At 40.4% G+C, this 13051-nt stretch overlaps 1 protein-coding gene across 13 annotated transcripts in view; it reads left to right on the top strand.

Annotated features, from left to right (window-relative positions):
• The window catches only part of LOC119788251 (nuclear factor 1 X-type-like), a 128681-nt gene that overhangs the window by 97566 nt on the left and 18064 nt on the right, over nucleotides 1-13051 (top strand). For 8 of the 13 annotated variants that reach the window (XM_038292463.1, XM_038292469.1, XM_038292471.1 and 5 more), the window contains 6 exons: nucleotides 3579-3641; nucleotides 3842-3916; nucleotides 4139-4262; nucleotides 5929-5964; nucleotides 6166-6293; nucleotides 6999-7073. In XM_038292463.1, the coding sequence (XP_038148391.1) occupies nucleotides 3579-3641; nucleotides 3842-3916; nucleotides 4139-4262; nucleotides 5929-5964; nucleotides 6166-6293; nucleotides 6999-7073 (501 nt within the window). The remainder of the gene's footprint in view (nucleotides 1-3578; nucleotides 3642-3841; nucleotides 3917-4138; nucleotides 4263-5928; nucleotides 5965-6165; nucleotides 6294-6998; nucleotides 7074-13051) is intronic. The other 5 variants (XM_038292474.1, XM_038292464.1, XM_038292473.1 and 2 more) reach the window with 3 other exon arrangements.

Raw genomic sequence — 13051 nt, 5'->3', positions numbered from 1 at the left:
TAATGGTAATAAAGGGCGCTGAGACAAAACAAAATACAAGACTTAAGCTCTGACTAGTTTTTTCGACACCTCTGATTTAAACTAGTTGGAAAAGGGTTGCTGGGTATTGTGCCTTGAAGCTCTGGCAGAGAAGCAGAAGCTGCTAGTGTCCATCCTTCCATCCATTTCCCGCCACGCTTGTCTCTGTTGGGGTTGCAAAGGGTGCTGGTACCTATCTCCAGCTGTCTAGTGGCGAGAGGCGGGGTCCACCCTGGACAGGTCGCCAGTCTGTCACAGGGCAACACAGAGACAAACAGGGCAAACAACCATTCACACACACTCACACCTAAGGAGAATTTAGAGAAGCCAATTCACCTAACAGTCATGTTTTTGGACTGTGGGAGGAAGCCAGAGTACCTGGAGAAAACCCACCTTGTTTAATACAAAATAATAGCAACATTTCTTTAGACTAGGGCTGCAGCTATTGATTATTTTGCTGATGGATTAATCTGTTTATTCTTTTTTCGATTAATAATCGGATATCAAAAGGTTCCTTAGAGGAGATTTTTTAAGAAAACCAGGTGAAACTCAAACTTTTCCACTTAAGGAGTTCTGGATATAGCATATTAGCAGACAATAAAATGCAAGATGTTTATATGTTTATTTATAATTTTGATATAATTGCTGCTCCAAGTGGATCGCTTAGTCAGCTAAAGGCATATTTTAGAGTATCTATATCCAGTTACCCATTAATTGATTACGGTACTAAAGTAATTGAGGATTTTTTTCAATAATTGATTAATCCAATTAATTGGTCCACCTCTATTTTAGACATATGTTGAAAACTTCTAGTGTGTGTTGGTTTTCATGATCGTTAGCATTCAGAGCTGTTTGAGTATGGAGGTGGACTTTATCACATCTCAAAAGGCTTCATTCACCTGCAACCCTAAATGAGGGAAAGGAAACCCAAACATAGATGGGTAGATTAAACTGTTAATTGAGGAAGTTATGTCCCCTTGAAGGCAGTTGCACCTCGGGACTTCCCTTCCGGTTCTTTTCCTGGGAGCAAGTTGTTTACTACTATTTACTCACACTGGGTAAAACCATGTAAAAAGAACTATAAAAATAGGAGTGAAAAAGTAATAGAGTTTATTCCAGGTCAGGTCGTTACAGGACAGAGAATATTGCTTGGAGCTGCACAGCTGTGGGCTCAAAAATCACGTCCGCGAGCGTCCGGCAAAGATTGAGCCCCGAAAAGGGTCAACTTCTCCTTCTTATAGCTCATGAGTCTATGTGTTGCACCAGGTGGATGCTTAGCTGTCCGTATCAGAAACTGATACGCCATCCATGCCCAAGGATTACAGATACATCTCCTCTATCAGTCCGGCTCCAAGATCTGCCCATATCCTATGTATCTTTAAAAGACAAGAAAGCTGTCCTATTTAGATGACCCACTTACACAAAGTGACATCCACAATGTGAAGGAAGGCATTCTACTCTCTCTATCTGGCTAACAAAGTAACAATGCACATAATGTATAAAAGAATAAACCTAACAAAACATTTAAAACTACTCTGTATGTTTGAAGATGTTCACACTGAACAAACGATCCCCAGAGAAGGAACTTTTGGATTCTGTTGCATCTGCAACCCTCTGTCTGACGCAGTGTACAAAGTTGAATAAAATCTGTTTTGTATGATCCATAGAAACTCTTCCCATCTAACCTTACCAGAATAGTTTTTAAAGCATTAGCCCAGCCAATATCTTACAGCTATTTTCTGCTTTTAACACTGGACTCACTGTAGGGGGAGGCTGAGTGTGGTGTGAGAACGAGGGTGTACCATAATGTAGAGTCTTTGAGTGAAATACTACATGACGGTTAAAAGTCCACTGAAGTCAGGTTGTTTTCCCAACAGCTTTGGTTGGCCATCGTATATGTTTACTCCTAGAGCCTACCTCAGTGTTTGTCCACGTATGAGTGTGTGTCTAAATGTGTCTGGGTTGCGTGCGCGGCGGGGGCACAGCCACGTATGTTTGGAGCGAGTGCTGTCAGTTAGCTGGAATGCTGCACTGTCGCCAATGCTAAGATGGCTGCCAAGCTCTAAGATGGCTGCCAGGATTACACCCAGCCTGCGAGAGACACTCAGAGAGGAGTGAGAGTTTGAGCTAGAAAAGCCCTCTTTCATTTGCTTTCTTTCCTTCCTTCATTCTTCCTCTCATCTGTCTCAGTCTAGCCCTCTTTCTCTCTGAGGATAAGCAGAGTGTCGTAGGCAGAGAGACAGGTCTGTTATTGTTTCTGCTCCGTAATCTGTGGCTTAGTGTGGCTGCAAGGCAAGTGCTGCTGGCAAGAATCTCTGCACTCTGTTATCACCTACAGCCTGCAGATAAACACCTCCTTTAGCTTGCATGCTAGCTAGCTAGAGCCCAGAAAGGCCTGCATGGACAGCCATTAGGTATAGGTCCCAACACCTCACTACTAACTGTGATCACATGTGCAACACTTGTGCTACATGCATATATACATTATACATCAACTATTTTCTCCAACATCCCTCATATCATTGAGTTTTAGTCTTATTGCTCCCATGTGTCTCCAAAACGCTCTTACATTGCAAAGCTTTTCCATAAGTATGCGTATCTGCGTTCAGACAAGGATTACAACATGTATTAAAGTATGGAGTGGAAAATGAAGCAGAAACAGATTGAGAGAGAGGCCATGGGTTTGTGTGCACATGTTCACATATGTGTGTGTAAGGGGCTCTGTTTATGTAGCCCAAATCCCTACAAGCAAGAAGGTATTAAATGGGATTAGGGTGAGTGATACGATTACGTGGTTAGATACTAAACGCCGTGGCAGCACACTGTAAGTCATTGCACCTTGATTGTGCAGAGACAGGACCAGCAGGAGGGAACATTCCATGATTCAAGAAAGTCACACACACACCTAAACGTTGTGCGAATTCACAGATATAAATAAACATGATATATAACATGCTTTTCTAGCACATACTGCAGCTTTTTCTATTTTCTCTCATGCCTCATATATCACATACCTGGTGAGGTACTGAATGTTTGCTGGCATGTAAACCACATCGATTTTGATTAATACAGTTCTAAATCGATTAATTTCGATTCGAATGTTTTTACAATAACGAAAGTGGTTCAACTGTGTTTCAAAATACAGACAGTTTAAACTTGAGATGTGAACAAAACTGTCTCATAAGTGCAACCTTGTTTGTGAAAAGTGAAAAAGTGAAGCCTCACTCCAGCAAGCGGACCTGACACAGCAGGGATACAGCAGACATGCATGAGCTGCATTATCTCCACTGCACCATATTTGCAACATCTACAGTACAGGGTGTTTGCTGGTCAGCCCCCATTTGTTAATGTCTTCAGTCAACCTATTGGCTATATTTGCAGCTGTCTGGCTTTAAGTAATCTTGAGTGCATCTTTCCTGCTCATTTAAATGTGAACGTTACGCGTGTCACTATAAATCTAATCGATCTCATTTCCTAGACATCGATTTTGCAAAAATGTAAAGGAATTTTTTTAACCAGCCCTAACGATGACCCTTTGTCTTTCCTCTGTTTCCTTGTAGAATCTGGACAATCAGACAGCTCCAGCCAACAGGGAGACACAGACATCAAACCACCACCTAATGGTAGGTATCCAAGCACTAAGAGAGTGGCAATGATTCAAACTCATCAGATTGCCTAAATGTGTCCAGTGGTGGATTCTGTAAACAAACAAGCCTTCGCAGTTGTAAATCAACTGGGTGGCATAGAATAGCCTCTTTAATGCATGATCATGACTTTCAATGTATATTTCACATTAAAAGTCTTTTTTTTTTTTTTTGTCCAGGACACCTGAGTTTCCAGGACTGCTTCGTCACCTCAGGAGTGTGGAATGTGGCTGAGCTTGTCAGAGTGTCACAGAGTGAGTTGCCTTGATTGAAAGACACTGTATCAATCTCCTCTGATTGTAATAAATCTAAATCAAGATGATGTTTTTTAATAAGAGTTTAGTAAAAAGAAGCACTGTTCTTTTTAATACTGTTTTGTTTTGGTAAAATGTTTAATAGCTTCATGATATTCATATTTGTACATATCCACCTCCTTCCTCCCTTTTCTGCTCTCCTTCAATCCTTTCCCTTCCCAGCTCCCGTAGCCACGGCGTCAGGGCCCAACTTCTCTCTGGCGGAGCTGGACAGCAGCCCCAGTTACTATAACATCAACCAGGTTGCTCTGACACGGCGCTCCCTCACCTCCCCTCCCTCCACCAGGTACGCTCACATCACACTCAACCCCTGCAGAGAACTGGGTGTTAAGTGCTGCCCTGTCTATAGAAACATGGAGCTTTATCTTTATCACAGTGTATTAAAATTTTGGGAATTCAAACATCCTCCATCGTGTTTTTCTATTTTAGAGTCCTTTTAATAAGAAGGGAGGGGAAGCTATCTTTTGCTCTGAGAAGGAGATAATAAAATCATGCAGCTCCTCCCCTACCTGTTGCTCCACACTGCTACTCAGCTGGCTGAAAGAACAACACATCCCTTTACATTTAATCTGTTTTTATTCTATGTGTTAGATAAGCATGCCTATAAAAAATTTCAGGTTTTTGTATTATTTTCGCATACATTTTTGCTCTTATGCCTGGTTTGGTTAACGCTACAAGCTTTTAAAAACCGTGGGTTATTGCAATAATCTAAGAGGCTTAAAACATCATAGATATAACAGATTTAATGCAGTGTGGGGTGAGAAAATAAACATGGCCGGTGAGGAAGAAGCGATGGCGATACTTTTTGGAATAATTTACAGAAAAAAAGGTGACAAAATAGGAAAGCCGAAATAGGTGAGTTTTTTTTTTTTCCCCTCAGGAAACGCTTCCTGATTGGCTAAAAGTCACATGGCGATGTGATCGGGCGATGTGATCAGCTACTTTCAGGAAAAACACCTTGTATGCAATGATTTTGGGTTTGGACAATCCAGCATGTTGAATTTACCGGATTTGAGGTCGAGCGGTTGCTTCAGGAGTAGATCAGATTGCTCTTAACACACCCCACCCAGCAGGAGTATCTATAAAATATTTTCTTTAGAGCCATCAGGATAACTGGGGCGACTCGGAAGGGAGGGATCGTCCGAAATTAACCAATTATATTGCCGTGTGAACCAGATATTAAACAAAAAAAAGAAGATAAAACAAAACAGTATGTCAAATTTATATATTTTTTTTAATGCTTCTTGTATAGACTCTGTGTAAAACATGCTGGCCCATACCCTTACTAGAAGAATAACTGCTGTTGTGAGTAAACTGGAGGGAGAATAAAATAAAATAAAAAAAACTATCTGCAGTGTTGCTTTTCATCATAACAAAAAGAGAACTTTTTACCAGAAGATTCCCCCTGGAAAAGGAGGAAGAATCGTTACAATCACTTTCCTGATAGCATCTTTTACTGACATTAATAAAATATGCTTCAATCACAGCTTCTCTGTTTTCCCTTCTACCTCCTCCACACAGCAGTTATCACAGTGTGATCCTTCTGGCAGAAAAGAATCCAAACTTAAATTTCTGTGGTAGAACTATCACATCATTTTTTAACTACTCCCTAAACTTCTTTTTGAAACTCACTCAAATGCGTCTTGAAGCCCTGCCAGCTACATAAATCCATCTGAGTCTATGCCTTTCAGGCAGTAACTTTTCACTGTGGAGCTTTTGTAATAAGGAAGACGGTTATTTACAATTAAGACAGCATTTTGTTGTTTTTTTTTTGCTCACACAGCTTGTAATGAATCCAAAGCACTCATGGCTGTTTCCAGTCTCTGAATTTCTCTGTGTTTGTTTGTGTTTCTGTTATCTGCTTTCCTCTTTATGAATTTTATTGTTCTCCTGCTTCATTCCTCTTTTGTATCTTTCTGTCTTCTTACCTCTGTCATCTGCTATCACTTTAGGTCTGAGGTGGAGTTGTACGCAAATCTTCCACGGAGGTAGTTATAAAAACCTAAAAGATCCAACATTTTCTGAAGCATAAAAAAGGCACACTGGTTCTTCTCTTTTTTCTGTCTTTTTCAGACATATTTACTGCTCTTTTTTGTTCTTTTTTGTCTGATCAGATGTTAGAGTTATGGTTATGCAAACAACTTGAAATGTGTTGTTTTGTTTTTTTTGTGTGCTCCCATTTTCTTCAGCTCCACCAAGAGGAAGTCCTTAGATGACAGTGAGCTAGAGAGCCCCACAGATGATGTTTTTTATCCTGGACGTTCACCTGCTGCCAGCTCCTCCCAGTCCAGTGCGTGGCCCAATGACATGGATGCAGGTATCCACTCCATCCCACCCAACTCCTGTCACCCACTAGCACTCTCTTGTCTGACCTCCGCCCAACCACCAAAGCCCAAAATGATCCGCCTGCTTCACTCTGATGATTCACATTGTCACCCTCAAAACCATCCCACCCACTCAAACAAATCACCTCTCTTTAGTTTCACTCCAGGATACTAACATTTTGTCACAATTGGTGATCATTAGTATCTACTGGCCAACTCTTTGAATAGAATCCTTCCTCATGTTACATGGAGATTTTAAATAAAAAACTCTTAGTTTGGAATTAGATTGGATTGGGTTAAAATTTCACTTTAACATTAAACGACTCCAGAAAACGATTGACGATGCAGATTTCTTAAAGTTTCCCACACAGCTGCTCTGGGCTTTCGATCATGCTGTTATTTTAAAGCTTTCTGATTTAGCAAATCACCATTTCTTTAAGCTGTACACACATTTTTCTTATTCCCACTCCTGTAACTACGGCTCACCCATTGGAGAGAGAGTAACAACCCTCCTTACACCCTCCTATACCCGCCTTCCCCTTGCAGCCATAATTCACCCTGGTGATCTGAATGTTGTGCATAACATCAAACATTCGCTGCCATGGCCATATACAGATTCTCCTTCCTTCCTCTCCTTTCTTCTGTCTCTCTCACTCTTCCCCTGTCTCATTGTTAACAATACCCTTCTTCACTTTCAGTGCAGCACCATTTGGCGAGTGTGCAGGAGAGGAAGATAAAACATGAAAACGATGGCGTGCAGTTTCCTTACCATGGTTAGAACAACATTGATTACACTCATATCTATTTGCTATCTATCAAACTTTATGAAGCACAATTATTCCTGTGTAAATGTATGTGTGTGCACGTGTTTCTATATATTTACAATACATGCAGTATTACAGTTTATGTACACAGAGGATTGTTTGTTTTTGTTTTTTTAGATAAGCATATTTTATGATTATGTTAAAAGTGGAAAAAATAGCAAATTGCAAGATTTAAAGTAATATTTTTATTGATGATAACTTTTTAAACAGATACACGTACAATGCCTTTATATAAGTACGAATTCACCTTCAACATTTACTCATTTTTGTCACATTACAAAAGCAGCATTCAGTGTTTTTGTGTTTTAATGTTATGTGAGAGAAAAAAAGGCAAGAATGCAAAAAATGAAGTAAACATTTTCTATTGGTGTACCTGCCCTTTATTTAATGTTTATTCAATGGAATGAGTATTTTGACCTCTAAAATAAGATTATTACATACAGTATACTGCACCTGGGATAAGTTAAAGGAGATATTTGCTATTATTTTAATTTCAATAAGTGTTGTTCATTTGGCAGATCACTTTACTTGCCTACTTAAAACAAGCACAAATTTAACCTATTCCAAGGAAATGTAAGTTATCTTTAGCTGACTTTTTCCATTGAAATAAACCCTAAGATGTCTGTTTGCTGTTTGACACAAAGGCATAAAAGCAACACAGCATTCATGTGAAAGATGGTGGTCAGATGAAAACAGCATAATGGAAACCAGTAGAAGTGCAATTACTCTGCTCATTACCATAAACATAGTTAAAGATGGTGGCACTATGGGAGGCAGGGCAGAGTTGGATCTAATAACTGTATTTAATGAAGAATCTATGGCGGGGCTTCTAAAAATATTCACAGATGCTCAAAAAAGATGTTTGAACCACTCCTGTTACAGTTATTCCCTACTTTGTGCTCATCACATATTTGTAATGTGACAATGAATGAAACAAGTTCAGGCTCCCTGATTCTGATCCATACCCAAACCACAAGATTTATTGGTGTGATTCATGAGCCTACAAGCGGTGGTTTTCTTGCGAAACCATTCGAGGTCATCTAGCTTACAATGACATGACACACAGTCACACACTATGTTTACCTGCTGTACTTGTTTTGGCTCTCACAAGTACACACATGCAGAGAGGCTTACTCATATCCATGCAGACCACAGAATCTCACACACACACATGGTATCTTCCAACCCGCCACCATGTTCACACATTGCAACACACTTGCTTATCATGCTCCCTGCCCCTGCAGGTGTTCCGGTGGCTGCTCCACCTCCATCCCTCTGTGCTCCTCTCCGTCCCTCGCCTCAAATCCCTTTTTAAAGATGTTCCTAAGGATCTGAGGTGTAAAAGCCCTCCTGCTCCCTAGCTCTCTCACTCTCTTTGGCTCTTCATCCCTGCCTCCCTTGCATCTAATTGAAAAAGGTGTACGATGGGAAGGGCCCCACTGAGAGAGGAAACATGTTAGAGGAGGAGACTTTGGAGAGAGAACCTAAGAATTAGGCAAGCAAATGGGGAAAGTGGGAAGTGCAGGAGGGAATAGAGGTTATAGCTGGCAGGGAAGAGGGCTTTGGTTTTTTTTCAACTGGTGAGAAAGAAGGGTTAATTAGAATGTGAAGCAGAGGAGCCAAGAGTCTTGGGTAGGTTGTGGGTCTGTCTACTCCAACTTGAGCGGCTGCTCCTCAGCTTCTCTTCCACTTACTCTGAAATGTAATTATGGTGTTGAACAAAAAAGGTTCCTGCAAAGCCTCCCCTCCATCCTTTTTTCTACCTCTTGTCTCCACTTCATTTATTTACAAGTAAAAAATGTCTTCCACACCTCCTGGTGGATTTGGTAAACTCAAATAAATTTTTTTAATAATCTCAGGACTGTAATTGATATGCAAAAATTCAACTGAAAATGTGTTGAGCCAAAAGCTTTGAGAATTACAGAGTAAGAACCCAGGAACAAAAGAATGGATTAATGTTTCAGGGGGAGCAGAAAAATAAAGAGCAGCAAATGCGGCGTTAATAGTGTAGCCGGATTTTTTCTAAACAATCCCACCTGTCATTGGCAGTTTTTCACATGGGGATTCCTGTACAGGTGGGGGGTATATAAACAAACAAGCTCACTCACATAAACAAACAAATAAAAGGACCCTGCAGGTGCTCCATTATGTCTGCGTACCACCCATCATCCCCCACCCCCCCGGTTTGCTTAAAACCCACTAGTATCCACACAGACACAGGTTGACAAAGATGCCTCAGTACAAATAAGTCAGTTTGATTTAGAAATAGATTATTTCTGCACTTATGATGCAGCCCCGTCCAGCAGACACACAAAGAGACGCAGCTGAAGCGCAGTCCCAGATGGTGTTTCCGTGTGTTTGGAGCCTTGGGATCCATGAGGATGCTGGAGACAGCTGCTCCACAGAGGCGAGGAGGGGTGGGGGGAGGTTAGAGGAGTCTATCGAAGCAACTATGATTTTATATTAATTCCAAATGATTGTAAAATTTCCCTGAGACACCAGAGACTCATGGTGGAGATGGCCTCATGCCCTTAGGATAAATGTTGCATATTCACAGAGGCACACCTGGGATCTCCAGTATATGTGCTTTAAATCACCGGAGTGAGAATTCCCCAACTTTCCTGCACTTATTTGAATAATTATACTTGTCTTTTAACTCCACGTGTGTGTCTGTGCCTGTGTGTACTTCAGAGGCGCATCTGGTAGTAGGCCTGTTAGTGCACAGAGACAGAAGGGTCATCAGGGGAACGCTTGATTAGTTGCCAGTGAAACATTAAGGCGTGCCAGAAGAGGAAACAGTGCAAATTTGGCACACAAAACATAACTCCAGATCAGACCACTACACCGTCTGTGAAGAAATATTGTCTATACCATTTCCTGATACTATCTCAAGTTGCCCTTCGCAAATAGGAATCTTTTTTTTCTGTTTTCAGCTTTGCTTTCTATTCTAACCACAAAGAAACCTATAGTTTATTGGGACTTTACCTGACAAGCTAATATACCTCAGAAGATTTATTAAAAGTGGCAAAATGACACAAGCTTTCACAAATACAAACCTTCCCCTTTACTCTGCTGCAGCTATATAAAATCCCTCCTGGATAGTCACCTTTCTGTAAGTTAATCTTAGTTTAGATTTCCGTCTTTTATAGGCCTTAGTGTAAATACAGCAGTGCTTTGCTGGAGAATGTTAGTAAAAAGAAAAAGCGATTATTAAGACAAGACTAAAGCATGTCAGAGAGAAAAGTTTTAAATACATTTAAAGCAGGTTTAGCTTTTAAGACGGAGCTTTGGGCGCTTTTAGATCCATTCTGCAAATGGGAATAATCTGGGACAATACTGTTCAAGCAGATAAAAAATTGGTCAGATATGAATGTCCATATCTATATAACATGGCCCACCACAGGTTCAGGTGTATCAGAACTCAAACAAACACTCTGCCAAGTCTAAGTCCTTAATAAAATTAATTGATTAGATAGCCATTATTAGTTTGAAAAGTCCTGCTTGTCCTGTTTTATGCAATTCCTGTAGGTGGCATAGCCAATATAAAAAAAAAATATAATAATAATTGGAAATTATTGATCTCACATTGGAAAAATTTACCTTTGCATTTAACCTATCCCCTTGGGGAGCAGGGGGCTTCCTTTGTGCGGCACCCAGGGCAATCAGGGGTTAAGGGTCTTGCTCAGAGACCCAGAGTGGTAGTCTGTGGGAGTGGGGCTTGAACTCAGAACCTCAGGACTCCCAGCTCTATACCGCAACCACTAGGCCGCTACTCCCCAAGATGATTGATATCTCTGATGAAATGCTTTGTTTTGAAGAAAACAGCAGCATCATGTTGAACCACTGCTGCACATTTATTTTTTTAATAGAAAGATATTCAAAATTGTTTTGCGTTCTCTCCTATTATTAAGTAAAGGTCAATCAGAGTGGTACAGTACTTGTTTAAAACAGCATCAATACTCCAGAAAAAGCAGTATGGTGTCTTAACTTTTTTTTCTGCAGTTTCTGTCCCTCTGAGTTTCTCCATGCTCTCCACCCCGGTGTCTTTTAGTCTCCTGGTCCTTGCAGACTGCTGTTATTTCCACCTTTCTCCTTCAAGTGTGACAGTGTCATAGCAATCACTGCTAACTGCTGGTGTCAGAAGTGGGATTGGGGGTTTTTCATGCTTTGAATCTCTCTGACAGTACAATACGCCCCTAGACTTGTGCTAATGTGGGGTGAGGAGGGATGTGGGGGGGGAATAAATATCTGCTAAAGACATAAATGGTTCACACGAATTCACTCCCACCTGCTTGAGACTTAACTCTTTCACACAGGGAGGGAAGGTTTTACACGCCTCCACACTCCCATAGACTTTCACACGTCTCCAGCTGGAGAACTGAGGAGAAATCATATTTAATGCCTCATATGACGCGGAGCGGCACTCAGAAATAGACTACAAAACAAAAGTCCAAAAAAAAGTTTAAGAAGAAATCAGATCACACCACATACTCGTTTGGAGGATCAGGACAAAACTAAGTGGGGAGGAAATGCGCCTTTTGTTGCATCAGTCAATCGTAGCAGCGCTCTCAGAAGTGTATGAGTGCGTGCGCGTAAGAGATAATAACCATATTTAACATCTTATGACATCCCAATTTCATACATGTTGTCAGAGCAATGCAATGCAAGAAGAAAAAAAAGACACTGCTGCATTTTTCACAGGTTCTGCTTTGCTCTTTTGCTCCTTCACATATTTTCATGTCTCCCACATTCTTCTCGCCTCTCTCCCTCTGTCTCTCCTCTGTCCGTCTGCTTGTCTTTCACACTCACCAGCTGCTGTGTCCATACTGTACAGTGTGTGCTATTTCTGAATGAAGCCGTCTTCTCGTGCAGCCAGTCTGCAGACGGGGCTGAAGCCAGACCACTGCTAGTTCACTGTGGCTGCAATGTAACTGTGCTCATAGACAGAGAAACCCTGAAATTGGCACCTGGAAGAGAGAGAGAGAGAGAAATCACTGTGGGAGAGTTGAGATTATTTTAAATGCAGATGTTTCTTGGCAATTGAATAAAGACCAGATTCAGTTTGAAGTATCATTGCTATTTTTTTTCTCTTGACGATATGGTTTGGGGTCCATGTCTCCCGTTTCATAAAACTATAGAGTATCATTCAGTCTCTTATTTGTACAACAGTGAATTATTAACCAATATCAGCTTTGAGGAGTTGAGACTTTTGATTTTTTTATGCTTTCTGATCACCTGTAGTTTTAATTGGCATAAAGAGATACTGTGGGCTCTTTGAAGTGAGGTTTTGTGATGTTATTATTCCCTTGTTCTAAAAAAAAAAAGCCATATCACAGTCTATAAGATAAAACTAATTTTAAAACAACTAAAATGCATAAGGCTAACACCTAGCCATGCTTAATTTAGCAATAAAAAAAAAAAAAATTCCTTTGTTTCACCAGATAAACCCCGTTGAGACCTGGATCTCATTTTAAAAGGGGACCAGGGCAGAGATCTGCAATACAACCTGGTTAAAAAAAAATAAATTAATACTTATGCACAAATATAAAACAATTTAAACACTTTAAAACAACTACATACATGACAAATCACCAGATATTTAATATTTAAACTACCCCAAAAGGTAATTAGATTATTGCTGTTTTTCTCAGCTGCTTAAGATCCCAGTTATTATGTTTAATTTGTTAGCAGAAGCTGTTAGATTTATTAATCTGCCGGATTAGCTTCGAGTCTCTTGTTACAATAAAACCCTTGGATTTTGTAATATCGCTTATGCAGCAAATTAGCTAAACCCTCCCCAACTCACATTTTATCGTAACAGAGTCAGTTAATAACAAAAAGGTGAAACTATAATATTATTATTATTGATCTCACTTGAGAAATTCACCTCTGCATTTAACCCATCCCACTGGGGAGCAGTGGGCTGC

This window comes from Cyprinodon tularosa, unplaced genomic scaffold (assembly GCF_016077235.1).
Source record: "Cyprinodon tularosa strain WSP-4 unplaced genomic scaffold, ASM1607723v1 ctg312, whole genome shotgun sequence".
Taxonomy (NCBI): Eukaryota; Metazoa; Chordata; class Actinopteri; order Cyprinodontiformes; family Cyprinodontidae; genus Cyprinodon; species Cyprinodon tularosa.
This window is presented reverse-complemented; position numbering and strand designations above follow the sequence as displayed.